Below are 26,452 nucleotides of genomic sequence, written 5' to 3'. Positions count from 1 at the left end.
GATTGTTTCTCTTAAATGCCCAGAGAGTTTCTAGTTTTTTGTTTTTTGTTTTGCTAGGAAAACTTAAAATGTGAGAATTAATTTTATTCTGGAGGTGGAGGCACACACCTTTAATCCTAGCACTCAGGAGGCAGAGGCAGGAGGATCTCTGAGTTTGAGGCTACCCTGGTCTACAGAATGAGGTTCAGAACAACAGGGGCTACACAGAGAAACCCTGTCTCTAAAAACAAACAAACAAACAAAACCCAAGAAAGAAAGAAACAAAGAAACATTGAAACAGATTCATCTTAGGAGTGGCTGTAGGGGAGTGCCTGATTTCTGAGTTTTGCTCTACCTATGTATGTATAAATACACATTTATTGTTTTCAACCTAGAGATGGGCAAATTTTGCCAGTAGAATAAAAAATTATCACTGAACATTATTCATTACTAATAAAAAAAGAAATCTTAAATAGTACTAGGAATTATATAATATAATGCTGTGGTTAAATAGGGCTATGCACCTATATGACATACCCTTACGCCCCATACAATAAAAGCTATCTATAGACATTGGTCCTACTTTCAAAAATAGGCCATTTCCTCCACTCTGGTCCCCCAGATTTGGTTGTATAGTCAGGGATGGGGTGGGACAATTTATATTCTCACACATGAGAGGGGAGGGCTGTGTGCTAGTACAGGTAGATTCCACCTCCACACTCGCCTGTGGGGGTCCTCTTTTCACAGGCTGAAGGGGCTAGTATCAGCTCAGGATACCCCGAGACCAAGCTCTCGGCACAAAGGAGAATTATTTGCCCCAGAGAGACAGAGGGCAGGGAGTAAGAGGCAAAGGCAGGAGACAGAGGACAACAGAGAAGGGGAGGGGAGCAAAAGAGATAAGGAGGGGGTATTAGCCCCCGGGGGACACAGGACGGCCTCCAGATAGAGAGGAGACAGACCTGGCCCACAGGAAAATGGCAGTTTGTAGAGGTACAAGGGGAAACCCCATGCTAGGATGAGGTGTTTAATTTTGATTGTGCATGTTAATTAGATGGGCCAAGGGAGCTTTTGGTTGCTGGACTCCAAAACTTTGATAACTGGACCTTGGTGGTCAGCCTCAGGATGAGGAAGTGGCCAAATAAGGGAATAGACCTTGGTGGCTAGCTTTAGGAATGCCATCTAATGGTTTTTTTGTTTTGTTTTGTTTTTTAGCAAGGCAGAGGGATGCTTGGGCTGGTAGAAGTCCCTTCACAGACATCCCGGAAAAGGCAGAGACACCCCAAGCTGCCTGGAAGAAGCAGAGACCAACTAAAAGCCTAAGAAGGAATGCTGCTGTGTAAATACTGCAGCTATTCCTAAAATAAGAATTATGGGGCTTTATACTCTGAAGCTGCGCATTTGCATAGGTCATATAATATTTTTCTCTCATACACACATGCACGCGCGCGCACACACACACACACACACACACACACACACACACACACACACACGAGAGAAAGAGAATATTAAAGCAATAATGAATTCTACTCACTGAGCAGTTTATAGGCTTAATATATTTTTTCCCATGAAAGAAAATGTCAATGATTTGCGGACTTTCAGTAAACTTTATATACAGTGCCCTTTATGAAACCTAACAAATATTGAAATATACTTTTCTAAGAGTTTTGTAACAAAGCACTCAATGTTTCCCCAAATATGGAGTTAGTTACATGAATTGTTTGCTTTGATAACCACTAGTCACAAAAATTGACTCAATGGAATAATTAAAAAGATAATTTAACACCATGTATGGGTTTGACTCATTTTTAATATCTTTTCTTAGAAATAGTCTACAAATCTTAAGATAAAAAAAATTAAGTCTCTCTTGATTTTGAAGATATCTTGGGGCTAAGAAGGAGGGAAAAAAGAATGTTAAGAGTGCTTGCTCCTCTTGCAGAGGGCCTGGTTTGGTCCCCAGCACTCCCAAGGCAACTCATGGCCAAAATGCATGTGGTGGTGGTGTGTTTGTGCACATGCGTGCGTGCGTGCATGTGTTTGTGTGTGTGTGCAAGAATATATTTAGATGACAATACATAAAATAAAAATAAGTGAAGATACCATTGTAGGACAATATTCATAGCACTGACATGTAAGATTAGTTGGTATAATTCCTTTTGTGGCTTTCTTTTTGTTTTTAAGGAAGATAGTAAAAGCTATTTCCTGCAAGGGCTATGAACTGCAGCAACAGAAAATGAGTGTCATGCGCATAATGTTCAGGCTGCAATCAGGATTCCGTGGCCCCTTTCTCATTTTGTCAGGTGTCACCAAAAGAGCCAAACCTCGGCTCGTTTTACCACGTGCTGGTCTACACTCAGCACCAAAATAACTAGTGACGGAGCTGTCACTCCTGATCTGTCAGGGGAGTCAGAGTCCCTGCACCGAGATCTTCAAATGGGTCATCTCCTTTGCTTTGTCATATATGTACGTGTGTGTATATATATGATCTGAGTCTGGAAAGTTCTTCCTGGAAGGGAGCTTCTCTCTGTAGATGTGGTATCCCACAGGCCAAGCAGGCTTCACCTAGAGCAGTGGTTCTCAACCTGCGGGTCACAATCCCCCAATCACAGAGGTCTCCTAAGACCATTGGGAAACACAGATGTTTACTTCGCAATCCATAGCAGTAGCAAAATTACAGTTAGGAAGTAGCAATGAAATAATTTTATGGTTGGGAGTCACCGTAACATGAGGAGCTGTATTAAAGGGTCACAGGAGTAGGGAGGGTGAGGACCCTCGACTAGATTCTAAAGTCTAGAGTCTAGAGTCTAGATTCTAGAGTCAGGTAATCCAAAATGCCTGGAAATGATAGGCAAGGTAGTGAGTTTTTTGTTTTTTTCTTTTCTTTTCTTTTTTCTTTCTCTTTTTTTCACCACCAGCAGCAGTTATGACATCATATAAAGTACCTCTTTTTCCTCCCATTCCATCGCTTACTTTTCTTGAATTAGATATAGAGTTATGTCTTTCTGCCTTTAATTTTAAATCTGTGCTCCTTTTCTGCTTTGAAATCCACGTTAGGTTCATGGAAGAAACCCAAATTCACAACCCGAACAAATGCTGCTGCTTCTTTCGTTGTCGGACCTTACACCTCTGCAGGGCGCAGCCTGTTCCAGTTTTTATTCATGCGTGCCACAAGCTCAAGGTCAGAGTCAGATTATTTCTAGGAGAACTGGTATTGGCTCAGGATACCCAAGACCAAGCTCTTAGCACAAAGGACGTGTATTTGCCACAGAGGGACAAAGGGCAAAGACAGGAAAGGGGGGAAGAGAAAAGCATTTTCTTTTGTTTCTCAGCATTGGAGCCTTTACTAAGTATCTAACACCAGCAGCTTCAGTTTAGTCTCAGGTCACCTCTGAAGAGCCTCACAAAGAACAACACACTCCGTGTGGTCCTTCAGCCAGCTGCCTAGGAAACTGCTGGGGGCCCAAGGCTCCACAGGCTCCTGGGGGGCAGCAGGGTCCTTAGCAGGTCCACTCTTAACTGCCAAGCATCTTAGTCACAGTTAAATAATCATCTAACCGGTTTGGGGGTAGCATTAGAAGAATGAGCATTTAAAAATGTAATACAATTAGGGTTCCATGACTAGGTTTTCATCTGTTTGGAAGGAATATGTTAGGGTCATTTTACTGAAAATGCCAGCTTCACAGCACACAGAAAATCCATGCTTAGACACCTCAAAAGGAGAGGCAGATGCCCTTTTCCTATCTCTGCGTTTCCCTTCCTACTTCTTGGTAGGATATTAACAATGCACCACATCTTTTCTGATTAAGGAACAAATGGTTCGGCTGGAGAGATGGCTCGGCGGTTAAGAGCACTGGCTGCTCTTCCAGAGGTCCTGAGTTCAATTTCCAACAACCATGTGGTGGCTGTAATCTGTAATGGGATGTAATTCCCTTTTCTGGTATATATGAAGACAGAGCGCTTACATGTGTAAAATATATAAATATTTTAAAGAAGAAACACACAGTTGGTGTTGGAAAGAGGGCTTATCAGTTAAGGGCTCCTGTTCTCGCTCCTGAGGACCCAAATTTAGTTCCTGGCACCCCCATGGCGGCTAACAATCATCTTTAATTTCAGTTCCAGGGGGATGTGATGCCCTGTTCTGGCTTCTGCTGGCATCAGACATGCATGTGGTCAGAGCATGCGCGCAGGCGTAATATTCATATAAATAAAAAATCCAAACCACCAACAACAGAAAACCAACACAAACAGCAAAATGTTTAAACGCCGGAAATGGAATGAGTCTTCCTAGTGTAATAATGATGGTCTCTCTCATCCAAAACTAATAACATATGATCTAAAGAAATATGCTGTTTATCCTCAGGAAAACCAGGAAGAAAACAACATGTCTGTGTCACTAGAACTATTCATAGTTTATTAGCCGAGGAGCTGCCTGGTGCAATAAAACATAAAACAAACAAGCAGAAACAAGACGTAACTCTCACAGGAAGCAAAAGTAACACCACTTCAAAATCCTAGGAAAACCAGGTAGGAACTCTAAAAATTGCTTATTGTTCAGTAGCCTGATGATACAGGCTAAATACACAAAGGCAGGTAGTTTCTACTGTATCATCAATAAATAACCAATAATATAAGAATATTGCCAGGCGGAGTGGCGCACACCTGTAATCCCAGCACTCGGGAGGCAGGGGCAGGCGGATCACTGTGAGTTCGAGGCCAGCCTGGTCTCCAAAGTGAGTCCAGGACAGCCAAGGCTACACGGAGAAACCCTGTCTGGAAAAACAAAAACAAACAAATCAATTTAATTTATAGATTTTTTTATAATCCTAAAAGAATTTCTATTTCTTGTTATAATTTGAAAAACCATTACAACTTATTTGAAAGGAAATAGGAGTGAAAAGGGATCTCAGGAAAACAAGGTGTGAGAGTCAAAACCAGGCACTAAGGTCATACCTGTAAATATCCACCTTTGAATGGAGAAGTGCTTGGTGTACAGTGGTGAAAGAAACTGCCACAGCACAGAATGATGTTATCTAGCCATGTGAAAAACAAAACAAAACAAAAACCCTTTAAATTATCCTTCGAGAGCCAAAGATATAACTCATAAATGGAGTGCTTGCTTAGCATGATCCTGTTGGATCCCCACCACCAAAAATTAAAACTAAATTACCCATCAAAAAATTGCAATAATGGAAACAAAGGGCACAACAAGATAAGCATTTATAACAAACATGTCATGACTAAAATGATGGTGGGATAGTTGATAACATGAAATGCAGGGTTTCATATAGTTAAAACTGCTCAGCCTTATTAGTAATCAAAGGAATACGCCGAGTGGTAACACTTCATTGCTTCCAGCTATCAAGTCAATGAAGATATGAAGTGACAAAGACGGACATTATGTGTCCTCCTCTAGTGTGACTCAATGGGAAGAGCATGGGACCATTGGCACGAGGACACTTCAAGTGCCAGCTACCACAAGACAAAGAGTCCTGGGACTACAGAAGCAGGAAGCTTTGGAAGTGCAACCAGCCAAATGCTGAAAACGAAAAATTCTCATAGGACAAATTCTCCTGTGAATAAATAACAACATCAACAACAACAAAAATGGCGAAGGTGGCAATGGAACCCTTACAGACTAAGGGCCAAAAGTTATAAGAGACTTATTACCCAAAAATAATTCCAACACAGTCATGGAATGACCAGTGAGGGAACCTGGCACACAAATGACACGAAACTGTATTAAGGAATTATTATTAATGTTTTATAGCATGGCCAAGTTTCTTTTAAAATACAATCACTATCCACTTTTTACCTCCAAAAGAAATAAATTGAAGTACCAAGGGAAAAAATGATGGGGTATCTGGAATTTGACTTAAAATAATTCTTGTCTCATCCAGGTGTGGTGGCGCATGCCCTTAATCTTAGCACTTGGGAGACAAAGGCAGGTGGATCTCTGAGAGTTTGAGGCCAGCCAGATCTACAAAGTGAGTTCAGGACAGCCAAGGCTACACAAAGAAACTGTGTCTTAAAAACAAAAACAAAAGCAAAAGACAAAAAACAAAAAACAAAGCCCAACAACAACAACAAAACACAAACAAACAAAAAATCAAAATCAAACCAAAACAAAATCTTGTCTCATATAGTAGTCATGTCGTACAAATGATCCTGATGCAAAAGCCGGGGAAAGGCAAATTAATCACAAAATGATCATCTTGTTGGAGACACCAGTGTGTGGTGAGACAAGAAAAATTAAGCAAACTAAAACTCCATCAAGGAGAGAGCATTTGAGAGGCAAGTTGACCTCCACCTCCTCCTTGGGGACAATCCAATTCTGCACAGTATGGAGCAAAGGGATTCTGCTTTGGGAAAGAGAATCCAGGAAATCTGGTGTTTGTGTGGGGCTGGATGGGAAATTAGAAAACAGAAGGACAGAAGACGGAAGGCTGATTTCCCCCCAGGAGGTATTTGCTGCTGCCCAAGACATGCGGAACTGGGCTTGAAGTGTCTAAAAAGCTGAGTGGCATCTTTCTTAGCGTAGTGTGTTTGGAAGGCAAAAACCTCTTCCAAGAAAACAAATCCTGCCTCAAAGGCCAGTCTCCTCCTTAAGATGGTTGTAAGATTTTGAAGGTAAATCCCTTGTAGTCGTTTTTCTCTTCTCTTCTCCTCTCTGCCCCTCTTGTTTCTTTCTTTCTTTCAGCAGGTTCTCATGTACCTCAGACTGGATTCAGACTCACTACATAGCTGAAGACGGCCTTGAACTTCTGACCCTCCTGCCTGTACCGCAGACATATGCAACCATTTTGAAATTTATGTGGTGCTGGGGATTGAGCCTGCGGCTCTGTTCACGGAAGTCATGCTAGGCAAGCACTCTACCAGCAGAGCCGTGTCACCAGCCCACGGCTGCAGTCCTCAGGTTCCAGAGCCAAAGGGCAGAGAAGGACGCACTTGAGGAACAGGGACAGAGCAGAGGCTTGAAATGAGTCCTACCAAGAGCACAACACATCCCTGGTTACATTAACTTGAAATGGTTAGTCCCTCGCTCTCTGCCCAACAGAGCAAAGGTGGAGCCCTTCTCTGGTGAAAGATACTACCTGGAACTTCAGCTCTGTTATTTACAATGTTCAACTGACAGCAAAAATGTCTAAGCATAGAGAGAAAAAAAAGAAAACATAATCAATAGCTCAGGCAGTAAAAAGAGGCAGGCCCTTGCCAGGAATGGGAGCGCATGCCTCTAATGTCAGGACTGGGAAAGCAGAGGCAGGGCGATCCCTATGAGTTCAGGGTCAGCCTGACTTTACATAGCGAGTTCAAGAACTGTCAAAGATATATAGTCAGACTCCTGTCACATTTTTTTTTTTTAATTTTAACAAAGGGGTCCCATGGAAGCCCCACCTCCCACCCAGTTATTGGCTGCTCTCTACTTGATGGTACGGCAGGTTCCTGGAAACAGTACGTATGCCATCAAACACAGAAAAGCAAACTCGTACCCAGTTAGAAACTTCACCCTCACTGACTGGAACTGGCTTTGGGCAAGCGAGGGCCTGAGTTGGTTCTGCGGACCTGAGGTATGCTGACCCACAGAGGATTATGGCACAGCGTGCAGCCCCTCTCTGTGAATGCTTAAATGATTGTAGACGATTTAGTAGTCCAGGAGGGAGGGAACGAGGGAGGGAGGGAAAGAAGGAGAGAGGGAGGGAGGGAGGGAGGGAGGGGGGAAGGGAAGGAGGGAGACAAAGAGAGAGTCAGAGAGATACAGAGAGAGACACAGAGACAAAGACAGAGAGAAAGAAGGAAAGACAGGACCCTGAGCTTTGAGTCCTGTGGAAAGTGAAAGGGTGGGAACCGAGCTCCACTAGAAACCTTTGGAGCTAAATATTTAGAAACTGTAGTAGAGCAAAGGTGAGCTATGTGCTAATGTCCCCATGCCCACAGGCAAGAATCCCAGACAGCCAATGGGAAGTAGAGTCTTTGGAGAAAAAAAAAGATATTCAGTGGCCAGTGGAGAGGAGGCTGGTCACCCAGTGTGGACAGAGACAGAGAAAAATAAGAGAGTAAAATCCAGGATTATGAACCAGAAAGAGTCAACTTTTTGCTCTATCTTCCCTATATATTTCTATATGAGCATCAAAGACCCTCCTTATGAAGATGGCTTCTAATGTGGCAAACAAGCCATTGGGCAAAATATCCTTGTTTCTACCACAGACAGAATTCTGCCTAAAAATGGGCAAGTTTGGATGCAGGCAGAGTCGATGGCTAAACTCTGCCAAGACAGTGTAAGTAATTCCTCAATAGCTCCTGCCTCATATATTCCTGTCAGATATATTGAGCCAGAGGCTAAAGATGCTGCTCCAATGTTACAGAGAGTTTTGGGTGATTGGTAGCTCAGGTAACAAACTGTCTCTGTTATCTTCTCATTTGGGAAGCTGCTAACCTGCACCCCCTGTATACTCAGGTAATTAATCTTATTCCTTCTCACGTCTCTAATGGGGTTGAAGACCAGATAGTTTAGTTTTACAATGAAGCTTAGTTGTTTAGGGGTTGAGATGTTTTTAGGTCTAGACAGATGTTTTAAGTTGATAATGATGAGATATGATAGATGTTGATTTACATTCAGATTTTTAGATGCACCAAGATAGGAAAGATGTTTTCTTCAAGGCTGCCAAATACAAAGAGCCAAAACACATTCTACACAAAATGTAGAAAACGGCACTATAGTTCTCAAAAGGAGGAAGAGGAGGAGGAAGAGGAGGATAAGGAGGAAGAGGAGAATTACTGTATTATCTGCAACCATTTCTAGGTCTAGGTCTAAGTAAAGACAATTGAAATTGAAGTCTTGAGGGGATGCGTTCCCAGCCTCGAACACAGCAGCTTTACTCATCAGAGCCAAAAGGTGGACACGACTCCTGCCCATCACCAGATGAATGACAGGGGTGAGGATGTGGCGTGGTAGAGCACTTGCCAAGCATGTGGAGAGCCCTGGGGAACACCCCAAACACGGCCAGGAAAACGATCAATTAATCCCCTAGGCGAATGGCTCAACCAAATGATGGAATTCTAGTTAACCCTTGGAAGGAAGTAAATCCTATAATATGCTGCAGTGTATGAGTCTGAGGACAGTGTGCTACGTGGAATGCAGCAACCGCAAAAACAAACCACGCGTGGTTTTCTTTAAATGAGACATACGCAGAGCCAAACTCCAAGAGACAGAAAGCAAATAGCTGCAGGGGAAAGGAATGGCGAGGCGCTTAGTGGGTCCACAGACTCAGTGTCACAGCATGAAGAGCGTCTGGAGACCGGATGCACAGCGATGGCGATGTGCTTACCGCTATTAAACCACACACTTCAAGCTAGCTAAGGGCAAGCTCAGGGAGAACCGCAGTCTTTGCCCTCAATTTGTGGACCCCCATGACCCTACCAGGCTCCCGTGGCTAGTTCCACTGGATAGATAGCCCAAGTTAAGGCAAAATGGGCCACAAAGCAAAAGCTAAAATATATGAATCCGAGGAGAGGGTTGCTGGGGAACGGAAGGAAATAAAAGGAGGTAGGGGAGAGCCGTAGGAAAACATTATGTGCATTGCGAGATGGGCAAAGAGCAAATTAAGAAAATAGTTCTAATTAAGAAAATAGTTAAGTGGCTGAGAATGTGGCTCTGTGCAGAGAGCTTGCCAACCACGAGCATGGTTGAAAAGCCAGAAATTATTACAAAAAAATTTTATGAGTATTTCAACAGTATTACAAATGTAAAAAAAAAATCAGAACAAATGTTCATCAAACATGTAAAGACTTTTACAAAAAAAAATTTTTTTTTATATTGATCTGGTTTAAGTATCCTGCCTTGTGCATGGAGTCGACCAGAAGAGGGAGGCCAGAGAAGCAGCCTGGAGGAGCTGGCAGCTGGAGTTCAGTGTGGAGAACGTGGCATGTAACGGTAGCCACAGCCACCCAGCTGTCCAGATCTGAGCCGGCATGGGTTTTTGAGCTGTGCCAGGAAAGCCTGCATGGTTGAGATTTTCCACCTTCCTTCCAACAAAGGTGTCCTTGGCCCTGCTGTTTACAGTGATCTAGACAGGGCTCAACTCCCAGGGAGTGAAAGCTCTTCCGGCTTTAACCAATACTCGGTCAGCTGGGAGCCTCTCAGCTGGCTCAGGTCTGGGCTCTGAGCTCTGGGTTCTCTGAGCTCTAGGCTCTGGGCTTTGGGCTCTGGGATTTCTGGGTTCTGGGCTCTGGGGGCTCTGAGGGCTCTGGGGGCTCTGGGCTCTGGGAACTGGAGGCTCTGGGCTCTGGGTTCTGGGCTCGGGCTCTGGGCTCTGGGCTTGGGCCCTGGGCTCTGGGCTCAGGCTCTGGGGACTCTAGGTTCTGGGCTCTGGGCTCTGTGTTCTGGACTCTGGGCTCAGGCTCTGGAGTCTGGGGTCTGGGCTGTAGAGTCTGGCGTCTGGGCTCTGGGCTCAGGCTCTGGAGTCTGGGGTCTGGGCTCAGGGCTCAGGCTCTGGAGTCTGGGGTCTGGGCTCTGGGCTCAGGCTCTGGAGTCTGGGGTCTGGGCTCTGGGCTCAGGCTCTGGAGTCTGGGGTCTGGGCTCTGGGCTCTGGGGTCTGGGCTCTGGGTTCAGGGCTATGGGCTCAGGTCTGGGTTCTGGGCCCTGGGCTCTGGGGGCTCTGGGTTCTGGGCTCTGGGGGGCTCTGGGCTCTGGGCTCCGACAGGCTCCCCCATGGCACTGATGGTGCTGGCCTGCCTGCAGTTTTGGAAGAAAATGACAGAGCCTGGAAATCCAGCAAACAAAGCCCCCAAGTCAGCAGGACACAAAAAGGATGTGAAGGGGCGACTGCTCTGATAAAATATCTTTCAGTAGATGTGCAAAACGACTCCATTTGTAACTAGTTTGTAAAGCCAATGTACAAAGAGTCCTTTCCCCATAAGGAAGGGCTGTGCGGGGACACTGGTCTCCCAGCGAGTCATGACTAAACACTTCCAGACCAGATCACTGAGATTATATGAAAGAGAGCACACAACCAGAGAAGTAAATAACTGTCTACTTGAAGGCGGAGGAGAAATGGCAAAGGAACCATGATCTTACGAGAGAAACTGTCGGAGACACCAGGAGGTCTGAATGCGTGTATAAGGACAGCACTGTGCAGAGTGTAAAGAAAACAACAAAAACAAGGGGAAACTATATTAGAAGACCGAATCTTACTTGTGAAACTACCAGCTTTGTCCAACAACGGGAGAAGGTTGGTAAGTGTGCTGACTAACATTTACATGGGCTTTTGCTGCTTACAAAACAATTTCGAAATCCTGGCTTCATGTAGAGATGCCTGTGACGTGGGCAGAGCAGGGCTGATCCCCAGGTGAACAGGACAAGGAATGAGGGAACCGAGGAGCTCTAAGGTGCGTCTGGGTTAAAGCAGGCAGTAAGGGGCTGCACTTCTTACCCCCCCCACACATCTGATTATTCTGCACTATAAATGGATAGATTGCCACAAAACGCATGGAGGTAAAATTGGCTTTTTTTTTTTGTATTGTATTGTAAACAAAACGCTCCTCCCCTCTTGGCATGCAGGTGACCTCCAGAGGTCATTTAGATAGCAAACCTAAGTCGTGGATTCAAACAGAGCTCGGCTGTTATCAGTGAAAGCTGGCCTTTGTGCTTCCCCACCTCCGTCAACAGAACAGAGAGGTCATCAGATGGCTTGTGACTCTGCCTGGACATCGGTGAAAGCTGGCGATGGCCATCGGCACAAGTACATCCCGTACCCTCGTCCAGTATCTAACAGGACATGGTGGCCTCCGATTTAGCACTTCTCTTTTTTGAGCGTGTGTAGTGTCACCATGGTCATGGTTTTATACTTAGAGCTCTTGTGTGGGACTTAGAAATACTGAGAATTATTTCATACACCCATGATTTCAGGCTTGCTTCTTTGTCTCATGTATCAGAGCAAAACTATTCTCAACCTGTCCTGAGAGTGCAGGAGGTATGTATGCGTGTGTGTGTGTGTGTGTGTGTGTGTGTGTGTGTGTGTGTGTGTGTGTGTGTATGAGCAGGGTCTAAGCAGGGTGTTGTTCCCAGCCTCCTCCAAACAGACCACATGGAAGGTCCCGCGTGTGCAAAAAGGGCCTCACTCATGCCCCAGGTCCTGCACCCACACCTGAAGTGGGTCTGGGGCTGAGTACAGATCACCACAGCCCTGTCAAGCTTTGAGTGATGGCATTTCTTTCCTGAGTTTCTGTTCCTTTTCAGGAGGAAATCACGGATCTCCCTTCTGAAGGTCCTGGTGGCCGGCGCTGCCATCTGTGTTTCCACCCACCTTTAGATAAGCCATCTCACTGAGAAAGCCCATTGGCCATGAAATTGAAAACCATTCAAATATTTCTCCAGGAAGTACTGAAGATTCTAGAGCTGAAGGCAGTTACCCAGGAAGATGCTGCCCTTTCCTGCTGGTTAAAATGAATACAGGGAATCACAGAGGCCAAAGTCTACCACTTCCTACTTCCTTCTACCTCATGCACACACACACACACACACACACACACACACACACACACACACACACACACTGCACAAAGCCACTTCAGCTCAGAGTCACCAGCTGGGCCTGTAGATTCCAGGACCCATTGCTCCTTCCCTCAGTTTACCCCTCTATCTTGTCATTATTCTAACAATGCCTATTGTTTGTTTGTTAAACTCCTTTTAATATAAGATAGGGTCGGTCCATAAGCCCACGATAGCATCAAGCTCACGGCCCCTGCCTTTGCCTTCCTGGGTATTGGGTTGCAGGGAGGCATTTGTTCCACACTCTGCTTCTTAGAACTATTCTTTAAGCCTAAGACAGAGCTCCAGGCCTGGCTTTGAGAGAGCTGCTTTCTGTTTGTGAAACACAAATGTGAACAACGTGCTCATAAGCATCTTGATTTTCTCACATTAGTCTGTCATTTATTATAGAAGTTGCCTAACTCTGAAATCATGAAGGTTGAGGCTTTTTTTTCTTCTCTTCACACACACACATACACAGAGGGGGGGGGGGAATGAGGGAGAGAGAGAGAGGGAGGGTTGGAGAGAGAGAGAGAGAGAGAGAGAGAGAGGGAGGGTTGGAGAGAGAGAGAGAGAGAGAGAGAGAGAGAGAGAGGGAGGGTTGGAGAGAGAGAGAGAGAGAGAGAGAGAGAGAGAGAGAGAGAGAGAGAGAGAGAGAGCATTTGCTAAAACACCCACTCAGGACTTAAAAATTCTTGCTTAACTGGGAGGAAAAGACAAGGACTTCATGAGCTCAATGCAGGGCTCTTTCTAGAAACCTTCATACACAGAAAAGCTTCTCATTAAAGTGAAAACATAGGTTTTATAGATAGTATCACACAGAAAGGCTTATTTCCTCCGGGCCTGGAGCCCAGGGTGATACAGGGACATGTTGTTAAGGAAGCACAATGAATGACGTCACAGCCTTCAACCTGAACCAGAGTTTCCTCAGGGTGATAGCCTCAGTGTGGTGCCACAGAGGCCAACACAGCAGTTCAGAGTCTTTTCTGGTGTGGCGCCAGGTGAGGCAGAAAGAAAGAGTTGCTCTGAGAATTCCTGACAAGCCCATAATCCAATTAGATTGAGTTCCAATTTATACCACTTGTATGGTCAGTGACACCCTCCCCTCAAGCTAACGGTAGTCCTAGTCTTCTGAAAAGCCCAGGAAGAGAATGGAGTCAGCTACAACTTCAAAGAATCCCACAGAGAAGGCTCCAGGAAATATGAATTTACAACAGGGGATTAAAGTTAGGAGCATGGCAAGAATGTACCATTTCTATGTACAACACTCCTTAGAATTATACTGTATGGGGCCTGGGGAGGTGGCTTTGTAGTTAAGAGCGCCGGCTGCTTCCTAGGGGACCTGAGTTTGACGTCCATCGCCCACATAGTAGCTTACAAACACCTGCAATTCCTTTCAGGGAATTCAGTGGCCTCTTCTGCCTCCATGGACACCAGGCACACACGTGATGCACAGACACACATGCAAGCAAGGCAACCACACAAACAAAATAAAAAGACATCTTAAAAACTAGACCCAGACGTATGGGATATGGACCATTTGATTGAATACATCAACTTACGACCGTCCTCTGCCATGGATATTGTTCATTTTATGCATAATGGCCATGAAAAAGCAGTAAGGAATAATTAGTCTGTATGAGAAAAAAAGGAACAAAATTCTGTTGTACATAAAAAAAAAATGACTGGCCTCCAAAGGAATCTATTGCAGCTTTTAAGAGAATTCAATACAGTAACCAGATAAAATGGCTAAAACAAAATAGGTCTCCAGGAAACATGAAATCCATAGTGGAACAGGCTCAGGAGGGGGGGCTAAGAAGATGAAACATGTCACTGTACGACAAAAGTACTATTTCAAACAAGTCAGGAAAAGGTGAACCTTTTCTACAATAATTCATTGAAATACATTGCATGTGAACTATAAACTTATTTTTAATTGACAAACGTTTGCTAAAATACCTTTATAATCCTAGAGGCTGGGGGAAAAAAGCCTACTTAAATAAGTCTCTCAGAACAAGACAGCACAAAACGCGTTCGCCGGAGTCAGCTCATTAGTAGAAGGAAGTTACTAATATTTATGACTCTCGGCTAAAGGATTGGCTGGAAAGTATAAGCAGTCGGTTCCTTCAGGCTGAGCTAAGGCTGGGCGTGGAGCCACACAGCTGTGATGGCAGCATGTAGGCGGTGGAGGCGGGAGGGCCAGGAGTGAAAGGCTAGCCCTAGCTACACAGCAAGTCTGAGGCCAGCCTTGCTTACACAGGACCCTGTTTCCAAAAAAAAAAAAAAAAAAAAAAAAAAAAAAAAAAAAAAAAAACTATACAAATGAAAGAGATGAGATAAGGATACGAAGAAGCAACTTAAGAAAAAGAAACACATGGCTCCAAATTATAGAAAATGAATACACAGCCAGGCCTGGAGAGATGGCTGAGAGGTGAAGAGCACTTACTGCTCTTGCAGGGGACCAGAGTTTGGTTCCCAGAACCCATGTGGTAGTTCACAGCCACTGGGAACCCCAGTTCCAGGACACCCAGGGCTTCTGCTCTCTGTGGGTTACTGAACACAGTGCATATAAGACACTTGGGAACAGAAATATACCCACAAAATTAAATATTTTTTAAAAGAATGCCCATCTTCAGTTTATCATTAGGGAAACTGAAACCTACATTTATTGCTACTCTGCTCACAGTGGCTCACAGTCACTCACAGTGGTTCACAGTGCCTCACAGTGCCTCACAGTGGTTCACAGTGCCTCACAGTGCCTCACAGTGCCTCACAGTGGCTCACAGTGGCTCACAGTGGCTCACAGTGGTTCAAAGTGATTCACAGTGCCTCACAGTGCCTCACAGTGCCTCACAGTGGCTCACAGTGGCTCACAGTGGCTCACAGTGGTTCACAGTGGTTCACAGTGGCTCACAGTGCCTCACAGTGGCTCACAGTGGCTCACAGTGCCTCACAGTGGCTCACAGTGGCTCACAGTGGCTCACAGTGGTTCACAGTGGTTCACAGTGGCTCACAGTGCCTCACAGTGCCTCACAGTGCCTCACAGTGCCTCACAGTGGTTCACAGTGCCTCACAGTGCCTCACAGTGCCTCACAGTGGCTCACAGTGGTTCACAGTGGTTAACAGTGGCTCACAGTGGCTCACAGTGCCTTACAGTGCCTCACAGTGCCTCACAGTGCCTCACAGTGTCTCACAGTGGCTCACAGTGGCTCACAGTGGTTCACAGTGGCTCACAGTGGCTAGCAGTGCCTCACAGTGGCTCACAGTGGTTCACAGTGCCTCACAGTGCCTCACAGTGGTTCACAGTGCCTCACAGTGCCTCACTGTGGCTCACAGTGGCTCACAGTGGTTAACAGTGGCTCACAGTGGCTCACAGTGCCTTACAGTGCCTCACAGTGCCTCACAGTGCCTCACAGTGTCTCACAGTGGCTCACAGTGGTTCAAAGTGATTCACAGTGCCTCACAGTGCCTCACAGTGGCTCACAGTGGCTCACAGTGGCTCAATGGCTCACAGTGCCTCACAGTGCCTTACAGTGCCTCACAGTGCCTCACAGTGCCTCACAGTGCCTCACAGTGCCTCACAGTGGCTCACAGTGGTTCACAGTGGTTAACAGTGGCTCACAGTGGCTCACAGTGCCTTACAGTGCCTCACAGTGCCTCACAGTGCCTCACAGTGTCTCACAGTGGCTCACAGTGGCTCACAGTGGTTAACAGTGGCTCACAGTGGCTCACAGTGCCTTACAGTGCCTCACAGTGCCTCACAGTGCCTCACAGTGTCTCACAGTGGCTCACAGTGGTTCAAAGTGATTCACAGTGCCTCACAGTGCCTCACAGTGGCTCACAGTGGCTCAATGGCTCACAGTGCCTCACAGTGCCTCACAGTGGCTCACAGTGGCTCACAGTGGTTCACAGTGGTTCACAGTGGCTCACAGTGGCTCACAGTGCCTCACAGTGGCTCACAGTGGCTCACAGTGGCTCACAGTGGTTCACAGTGGTTCACAGTGGCTCACAGTGCCTCACAGTGCCTCACAGTGCCTCACAGTGGTTCACAGTGCCTCACAGTGCCTCACAGTGCCTCACAGTGCCTCACAGTGGTTCACAGTGGTTAACAGTGGCTCACAGTGGCTCACAGTGCCTTACAGTGCCTCACAGTGCCTCACAGTGCCTCACAGTGTCTCACAGTGTCTCACAGTGGCTCACAGTGGTTCACAGTGGTTCACAGTGGCTCACAGTGGCTAGCAGTGCCTCACAGTGGCTCACAGTGGCTCAATGGCTCACAGTGCCTCACAGTGGCTCACAGTGGTTCACAGTGGTTCACAGTGGTTCACAGTGGCTCACAGTGGCGAACAGTGCCTCACAGTGGCTCACAGTGGCTCACAGTGCCCCACAGTGGTTCACAGTGGCTCACAGTGGCTGACAGTGGTTCACAGTGCCTCACAGTGGCTCACAGTGGCTCACAGTGGCTCACAGTGGCTCACAGTGCCCCACAGTGCCCCACAGTGCCTCACAGTGCAAAGGAAGATGGCTTAGATCTCTATCAGCTGATGAACAGAGCATGCAGCATGCATACACAACGGGATAGTAGCCAACTGTAAGTAAAACTACATTTTGTAGGTAGATGGGATGTCCCATTTTCTCTCTCAATGTAGATGCTAGCACCGAATACTTAGATGCCCGGGTTTACGTTGGAGTACGCACAGAAGGCAGAGAATTAGTAAGGAGGCACGGAGGAGGGAATTGGCAGAAAGGGGTTAGAGCGAGGTGGGATGAGGGGAAGGGGGAAGGTGGAGTAGGAAGGGTTAAGTGGGATGCAAGGCGGGAAGGCAGGATGGAGGAGGAATCGCTGGAAGCAGTAACTCACACTAAGGACCTTTAAAAACGTCACGTGGAGCCATATGCGGCGGAAGCCTCCTAAAATACATGTGTATATACCATACATGTGTACATTAAATGAAGCTACCCTATAATGGGAGAATGGAAAAGACCATGCTTTCCCAGGCACCATAGGCTATAAAATAAAAGGCTCAGGGCTCCGTGTGGGCCACCTCTATTCAAGCTATTGGCCAGCGCAGTTTGACAGACTCTCCCCCAAACATTACAGCCTGTTGTCACTGTTCTCGGTTTCCCTCCAAAACTTGATGTTAAGACCGTATATCTACAGACACCACATCCTAAGTCATAAGACATGGAGAAATCACGCTGGTTCTGGCCTGGAAACCTCATCCCCGCTGGCTAGCTTTAATAGTGCTAAGAGGTTCTATGCATGCAACCAGAGGAGAAAAGTCACCCACAGTCCTACCCTGCAAGTGAACTCTGAAAGCTACCATAAAGACTGGCCTGGCAACATATGCCCACTGGTGCGATAGTGTCTGGAACATTATAAAGAGTAAGCAACAACTTTCTGATTGGATTTCGGGTCTACTTCCCAAGGCAGAAGTCAGACCTGGTACCATTAACGGGGCCAAAACCCCCATGGCTGCCTAGGTGATGGGCTCTTGAGGGGAACCCAATATTATTACTCTGCTAAGTAGACAAACTAGTAAACTGCACCCTAAGTTCTTATCTCCATACCCCTAGACTAGTTTATCTTTCAATTCTCATCAGAGGTTTTTCTTCTTGCAGTAGTTGGTGACCAATACTGAGACTCACAACCGGTCACTGTACAGAAGACAGTGGCTCTCCCTCCAAGGCTCGGGACTCTTCACAGAAGAGGATGCCAGAAAGGTTAGAAGAGCCAACAGCAGTGAACATATGCAGTGAAACAGTATTTGCTTTCAAGCTTAAAGTCCTCAGCTCCTCCCCTGGAAGCCACGTAGTGGAAGGAGACAACGGATTCCCACAATTTATCCTCTGACCTCCCCCACGCACGCCACTGCATGGTGTGCATGCACACACATCACACACATACCCGCTGAATGTAACAAAAAAAAATATTTTTAAATATATGCCAAAATATCTTAAAGCAGTTAAAATAAATGATAGGGTTTTATGTGGACATGGAAGATCTCTAAGTCGTGTGTATCAGAGAAACAGAAGCTAATAACATGACAATTCTATTTGTTAGCACCTGTTTACAGACGTGACTGCAAAGACTGTGGTCCGACATAGCCACATCATGGCAGTTGTTCTGGTGAGAGACAGGGATTAGGATTGACGCAGTGGCCAAAGCAGAAGTTGTTTAGCTGTATTTACACAGCCTTTTCCTTCTACAAGGCGTGTGTGATCAATAATCGCTTCGCAATTTAAAGTGATCACCTACAAAAACAGTCCAATTAGTGCTGTGGTGGTCTGCTATGTTTATTTCACAGTCATTTAGCATCAGGTTGATTGCCCTTAGACTAGTTGGCCAGTGTTTTCTGTGAAGGCCCATTCGCTTCTGCTGTTACAGGGCAAAAACAGCCATGTGACTTCGAGTTCCAATAAAACTTTATTGATAAAGAATAGCTAATGGGCCAGATTTGGCAATCTCAGTTTAGATTAAGTTCAACGAACAACTAAAGTATTTTTAAACAAGTACTTCAGGATATTTTTTTAAAAATAGTCTATTAGTCAACTGGGTAAACCATAGCCTCGTAGGCCTTGCTCAGAACACTTTAGACTCTGGCCATGTCACTGGAAACCAAACATTCATTTCAGGGTAGATAATCCAACCACCTTTCATCTGTGAGGTGGCCATTCACCTTTGGAGCAGCAATGAAAAACAGCCACGCATGTGCAAGGGACAGTGCCACACTCAAATCACAGAGGCAAGGCTTGGTGGCCTTGAAGGTGTCACCTAAGGGTAGCTCCTAGATGCAGAGCAGCTTTCAAGCCACATCTGTGGCCTGCACCTCAGCCGAGACAGGCTCTTCTGTGGGGCAGAGATGAGCCCAGGGGTGCTGAGCTTACACAGGTACAGCTCGCACATAGGGACTGTTCTTTACAAACAGAGGCAGACAACCCAGTAGTCCAAAGCTGACTCCTGTGCAAAGGTAGAGTGGGTGTTGAGACACCGCCAGTGAGGATGTGAGGCCTTGTGACTCTGTCCTGCTGCTGGCTTTGTCCCTGGGGGCTGCCAATGCTAACCTCACAAGCTCCAGGAGCCAGGGCTAATGATTCCTGATTCTAAGTCTTCAGCAGTGGTGTTTTCTAGCTCAGGGTCTCCAACCCTGTCACGGGGGGCTCGGCTGCCTGTCTAATGCTTTCCTTGGCAACACAAACACAGGCCAGGCAGCAGGCGCCCGGGCTCCACAACTGTCTTCATGTTTCGTTTAACCCAGGGAGTGGGGGTTGGAGGGAGACAGAGAGAACAAGGTACCAAACATGAGCCGTACTCCATCCCATCGCTGCCCTCAGACCTCATCTGTGTTTCCATAAACCTTCTGCGCAGAGGCAGAGGGCGTCTGACATCCGGAAAGAGAAAGAAAGCAAACCGTACCTACTTGGTGGCCACTGCTTCCGTTGGGTTTCTCCCTTAGGGTCCACTTTGGAGAATCAGGAAGGAGGGCTCGACGCAGAGCTCAGCACACCAGCGGTGGCTGCCTGGTTGCACACAGAAGTCTCAGCTTAAGCCTGTAGTGAGTTGTATGGGCCAAGGTCGGGCTCCCAGGGAAGGCTGAGCCTCCTACTAGACAAACCAACTGTCTGTGTCTCTGCTTCTCCTCCCGGACTAATCTTAAACTATGGCGTCCCTGGGCATCGGGACTATGCTTGTTCTTGCCCACACTTCACCCCAGGTCCAATGTAGAAAGAGGCCCCACTTGGCACTCCTAAGTCCCAAGTCCAGAACCTGAACTAGCAGGGACCAGATTACCATATTTACTCTTGTTATCTGCCCTCCCTCTTTTTCATAGCTGTCTTCACTATAAAACATATAAGGGGACGTATGTTCTCAGTGTGTATAGGGGACGTATGTTCTCAGTGTGTGCTCCAAGTAATTCTGGGCCAACATCTGCCTCTCTGAGGGTACTTTTGCCACTGGAGGTAAGGTGTCTTTGAATCTATAGCTCCTAAGACTTTTTCCCCCAAGTCGATTTCTTCGGCAGCAGTATTTTACAGGAAAGTGGTAAAAGCACTGAATTATGACACTGACACGTTAATGCAAGAAGAGATGCAAACGACAAAAGAGATGGTTACAGGACAGGTATGACTTTGGAGTTCCAACCAGAGGTCAGAAAGCTGCTTGGGAGCAAGGAACCAGATTATCTGGAATTTTCTGAGAGCTTTTTCTTTCCTCACACCCTTCTAGAAGCAGCCTGTCAGGCGAGCTCTGGAATAGCAAGACAGTATCAAGGCGCTGTGCCCTGGACCCTGGGGACTACTGCCTAAGTGGCTGGGGAGGCTGAAAAGGGACATTTATTTCCAAGATCGGGTCTTTCTGTACTGACTGCACTTTAGTAACTGAGGAGAACAGGCAGGGTTCCAGCTTAGGCGGGGTAGCTTGCCAGGAAGTCCTGGGGTCAGAGGTAAATCATTACAGCTTTTATCATCTCTCAAAGATCATCTGGCACATGAAGGTCTCTATTTACATCTCATATAAAAATGGCAGGTTGAGCCGGGTATGGTGGCACACACCTGTAATCCCAGCACTTGAGAGGCAGAGGCAGGCAGATTGCTGTGAGTTCAAGGCCAGCCTGGTCTACAGAGTGAGCCCAGGACAGCCAAGGCTAACACAGAAAAACCCTGTCTTGAAAACAAAAACAAAACGGACAGTTATTTACAGCAGAAACACGGAATCCAGGGCAAGTTATGAACCTACCAAAAGAAAAAGAAATGCTCTTTGGTCTCTGGGCGATGTCTGGTCTCTTCCTCTGTATGGAGCTCTGGATGGCATAAGGAGGCTGCCAGGCCTCAGCATTCACACACGAATCCACACAGCATTCATCTGGAAGCCAGTTAAAACACCCCGTGCATGGCAGTCACTAAGAACCCAGGACTGGTAGTTCGGCTGAGAGCCCGAGTCACTCCCAGGCTTGGCTGACAAGGAGGAAAAACCCGGAGCCCTGATCACTGCTCAAACTACCCTTCTGCTGAAACCAGAACTGTGAGCTCCGGGGCCACCCAGGCTAGGCAGTCAGTGTCCTTGGTAAAATTTTATAAAGATATAAATATAAGCAAAAGCATAAACTAAAAAAAAAAATCTCAGAAAGCCAACTGAATTCCTGACACACTGATGATGCTGTCAATGAAGGTGCAGCTAAAGGAAGTGGTGTGTGTGGTCCAAGGTGACCTCCAGAGCACCCAGGTCCCCATGGGGTAGGCTCAGGGCGACTGTCTCCTTTATATTTTTTTTTTCGGAGGACGCATGACCTAGTTTTGCTTTCTGATGCTGTGATAAATACCAACTTAGGCGAGGGAAGGGTTTATCTAACACCGTCCATCGTTGTGGGAAGTTGGATCAGAACTCCAGCAAGGTCAGAACTTGAAGCAGAATCCACGGAGGGAATGCTGCTCACCGGCTTGCTCCCCTTGGCTTGCTCAGTTGTCATTGTAACCTCATATAGCCTGGTTTCTATTCGTCTCACACACATACCTTTGGCCTTCCTGTCCCCCACACCCCCCGCCCAGCCCCTGCTGCCCCTCTAAAAGTTATCTTCAAAGCTGGCGGGGTAGAACACAGCTATCTAAGAGTGTCTGAGGCTGATTTGTAAGTTTAAAATTTTTTTCAATTCATACTCTTGACTCTCCCAAAAGTCAGGAGCAGGCCTGTTTACGGGAACAGTTTTCTATCATTATTGTTGTTGTCAATTGTTGTGCGTTACTGTACAAACCCGGTTCCACGATGTTTTCATAAGTAGGTGTGGTGTACTTTGACCATGGTCACTTCTCCATGAGAAACCTTCTCTGCACCTTGCCTTCTCTTCCTTGAAAGAGCAAACTTGTTTGGGAAGACGTGACAACATGCAGACCCTCGAGGTACTGAACACTGCTCCCGATTCGCTTTCTGTTTCCCTTTGGCTTACCGTCAACATTTTTTACAATTTTATTTTGTCCTTTTGATTGATAAATATTGTGTGTCTCTACCATGGATCATGCAGGGCCTCCCTCTCAATGGTCTGCCTCTTCAGCTCTGCCCTCCTAGTCATCTGGTAGATAATGTGTTTTGTGTCTACTGTGTTACCAAGCAACTAACTACTTAAGGGGGAAATGGCCATGACTGGGGAAATGCACCTGTACTGCAATGACTTGCAAACATACGAATAGAGCCCACCAAGGAGTCACAGCTGTGAGTCTCTCCCAGAATGCTAACTTTTATGAACGGAAAAATCTATTCGGGGTGGGGGTGAGGCTCTGGAAGCTAAGCCAACAAAACTATCACAAGAGATTCTAGCCTCTGGGATTTGAGGCTTGTATATCAGGTAGGTCCTATACCCGCTCAATGTGCTCCTAAATCCCACTGAACGGACCCACGCCACACACGGACCACCTGAGTTCTGTGCACATGAATATTTAGCTCAGCCTAAGAACAGCCCCAGAGGTGCACTGCGGATGGTTAGGTTCTGTGTCATGCTAATACTCCAGGGTTCCATTACCTTTATAATGGACTTTATAATGGCTTTATAAGCAACATCCACACATTGCGTGATGCTTTATTTGTGATGGAGTACACTTAGATGCTAAAAGGATCCCACCAGAAATAACCTATGGCCTTATTTTTTTTTTTAGATCACAAGAGTCTAATTGCTATACAGCCAGCTCTAACTTTCTGATAAACTCAACAATAGGTACCCTAACCTAGATGAGACGAGCCGGTTTCCATGGAAGTGTTTCTTCTTCTTCTTTTCTTTTCTTTTCTTTTCTTTTCTTTTCTTTCTTTCTCTTTTTTAACAACAGACAGTCCATTCACATGACATTTGGTTGGAATAGTGCCCAGAGCTGTCTGGGCCTCTTCTCCTCCTCCAGGCCTTCCTTCCAGGTAGCACAGCAAGGCAGGCTCACCTAGCCTTTTTCCTCATTTTGAGCATCTTCTGTAGTTAGCGTGTCAGAGTCTGAGTCTTCATCCTCCAGTTGCTCATCCTCCTGTTGCTCATCCTCCTGTTGCTCATCCTCCTGTTGCTCATCCTCCTGTTGCTCAGGGCCCTCCCTTGCTTGTTCCTCCAGGGCCATCCTCTTTTGTTCCTCAAGGGCCATCCTCTTTTGTTCCTCAGTGGCTTTCCGCCACATCATAGCTTCCGTGCGGCAGTGAATGATCTGGTGGGCTGCCAGAATGTGCTTCCGCTGTGCGTTCCGCACTGTGCCAAAGCAAAGGGAGAATCGTTTACTGTTCTGCTTGAAACCATCCGTCAGGGGGGTGGGAAGATGGGGAGCGGGGAAGGGGAGGGGGTAAGGAAAAGGATGGCAATTTTTCAAAACATACATTTTCTGCTTTGGGCTAACTGTAGACAAAAAAACAACAACAAAAAAGACCCACTGTGTGTTTTAGAAGGACATCTTCTGAAAAGTAAACCAGAACTGTTGTCTTTAGAATTTGAACTGTTCCATCACCAGCTGTGGCACCGCTGAGAAATAACCGGGTCACCAGGGTTCTCATTTCAGCGATGAGTTAATTAAAACACCCAATCCAACCTTATAGAGCTTCACTGAATTGTATAGACTTTGGATCTGGTTAATTTGGGTGGGTGATGTTTTTAATTTTAAAAGTTTTTTTTAAAGTAATATATTTATATAACAAAGAATCTATTGATGAGTCATAGTTTCATGGACTAGTAGGAGGCAGTAGGTCGCTGGGGGTGGGGGAGGCACCTTTGAAGGGCACATCTTGGCTCTGGACCATTCCGTTCTCGCTCTCATGGGGAACAGGAGATGAACATATTTCCTTAGCTACACTCCTCTGCCCCTTTCTACCTCCCCAAGGCCCGGAAACAACAGATCCACTGATGGTGGGGAAACATCTAAGTCTATGCACTTAGAAGGCGATGCGAGTGTGAATCCAATGAACAGGTATTGCCAAGCCCTGCTGTAGACAACAGCAAGTGCTACAGCCCTTGGGGAAAATGGGTGTTTGTGTTGATGATGGTAACAATCTGTGTTTGTCCTTTATTTGTACCAGAGACTATTTTAAGCAATCGGCATGTGTCACTCACTTAATTCAACCACAAAATAGGATATTATTAATAGCCTTGTTTTCAGAAGGACATAGACACAAAGGAATTAGGTAATTCATCTCAAACTATACAGCTGGTTAGTTTAGGACAGTACAAAGTGCCACGGAGCAGACGTGGAGGCGCATGTTTATAAGCCCAGTACTTAAGACGCTAAGGCAAGAAGAATGCTAATTCTGGGGCAGCCTGGGCTATATAATATATAAGACCCTGTCCTCAAAAGGAAAATAAAAGTACAATATATCTTTTGCTATTTGAGTATCAATTACTTTATACAGGGTAATTTACATAGCAGATCCCCCCACTTTGCAGTAATATGGTTGAGAGAGCAGGGGCTTTGGGGCACATTAGCCATGACTCAACCCTGCAAGTTGTGTGCTTCCAATCACAGATTTCCTTGACAGAAAAATGAGAGCATGCCTACAGTTATTATAAGAGATTAAGATAATGTGAAGTTTCTGATGCTTATGTACTACCGCGAGCTTGGCATGCACAGTAAGATAACCAGGCTGGGAGGGGGTCAGCAGCTAAGAATGCTTGCCGCTCTTCCATAGGATCCACGTTTGGTGCCCAGCACCCGTGTGAGGATACTCACAACCACCTTTAGCCTCAGCTCCAGAGGATCTGATACCCTCTTTGCTTCTGTGGACACACACACACACACACACACACACACACACAGAGAGAGAGAGAGAGAGAGAGAGAGAGAGAGAGAGAGAGAGGGAATAAAATCTTAATTAAAAAAAAAAGCAACAAGATAATCCCAAATGGCCTATAACTGTATCTTAGTTTTGGTCACAGAGTGTGTGTAAACAGCCAGGCTTAGTGTCACACACCATAATCCCAGCACTCGGGGAGGCAGAGGCAGGTGGATCTCTGTGAGCTCAAGGTCAACAAAAGTGAGTTCAGGACACCCAAGGCTATACAACCAAAAAAAAAGTGTGTGTGTGTGTGTGTGTGTGTGTGTGTGTGTGTGTAAAACATAGTTTTCTTACTAGAAAAGAGAAACAAAGCTAGGTGTGGTGGTGCACACTTTTAATCCCAGCTCTCAGGAGGCAGAGTCAGGCTGATGTTTGGGAGTTTGCAGCCAGCCTCATCTACAAAGGGAGTTTCAGGACAGCAAAAGCTACATAAAGAGCTCCTGACTTAAAAGAAAAGAGCTGAGGGCACAGTTGTGAGCGCCACTCACCCGATCAGCTTCTGTATGTCAAAGTTCATTCACCTCAGGGACAACTAAAAGCTTACTGACTCATTTCTGTTTTTCCAGGGACATTTACATAGTGTCCAATGTAACATGACAAAATACCAAGGTTGGCTTATAAAAGCACAGCATAATGCTGTGTGGGGGCCCATGCCTTTAATCCTAGCACTTGGGAAGCAGAGACAGAAAGATCTCTGAGAGTTCAAAGACAGTTTATAGAGAGAGAATTCCAGGCCAGCCAGGCCTGCATAGTGAGATCTTGTCTTAAATAAATAAATAAATAATAAGTGTGAAAACATTTAAAAATTAGGAAACTTAAGTTCTTTATTTCCTGGGAGTCCTCTCTCTAATGCTGTTTTAATCCCAGCACTCGGGAGGCAGAGGCAGGCAGATCGCTGTGAGTTCAAGGCTAGCCTGGTCTACAGAGTGAGTCCAGGACAGCCAAGGCTACACAGAGAATCTCTGGCTTGAAAAAGAAAGCACGTGCTATGTATTTCCTCAAATGGATTTGCCAAAAGCCAATATTCCTTCTATAATTTGAGATCTAAGACCTTTTATTTCTTTTTTTTTTAATTAAGTGTTATTTAGTCACTTTGCATCCTTATCGTAGCTCCCTCCCTTCTCTTCTCCCAGTCCCAGCATCCCTCCATTTTCCTCCCTCCCCTGTTC

General features: G+C 46.0%; 2 protein-coding genes across 3 annotated transcripts in view; both read right to left on the bottom strand.

Moving 5' to 3' along the window:
- Positions 1-20,245, bottom strand: part of NR1I2 (nuclear receptor subfamily 1 group I member 2) — a 45,159-nt gene extending 24,914 nt beyond the window's left edge. The window contains exon 1 of one of the 2 annotated variants that reach the window (XM_084800611.1): positions 19,920-20,245. The gene's annotated coding sequence lies outside the window, so the exon portion shown is untranslated. The remainder of the gene's footprint in view (positions 1-19,919) is intronic. The other variant, XM_084800612.1, reaches the window with a different exon arrangement.
- Positions 20,246-23,257: 3,012 nt separating this feature from the next.
- CFAP91 (cilia and flagella associated protein 91) overlaps positions 23,258-26,452 on the bottom strand; it is a 42,563-nt gene continuing 39,368 nt past the window's right edge. The window contains exon 17 of the mRNA XM_084801307.1: positions 23,258-23,712. Coding sequence (XP_084657433.1) covers positions 23,420-23,712 — 293 coding nt within the window. The 3' untranslated portion in view covers positions 23,258-23,419. The remainder of the gene's footprint in view (positions 23,713-26,452) is intronic.

Source organism: Acomys minous, assembly GCF_964271855.1.
Source record: "Acomys minous genome assembly, chromosome: 11".
NCBI classification, from domain to species: Eukaryota; Metazoa; Chordata; class Mammalia; order Rodentia; family Muridae; genus Acomys; species Acomys minous.
The sequence above is the reverse complement of the archived record's forward strand: the minus strand, read 5'-3'. Positions and strand labels throughout refer to the sequence as shown.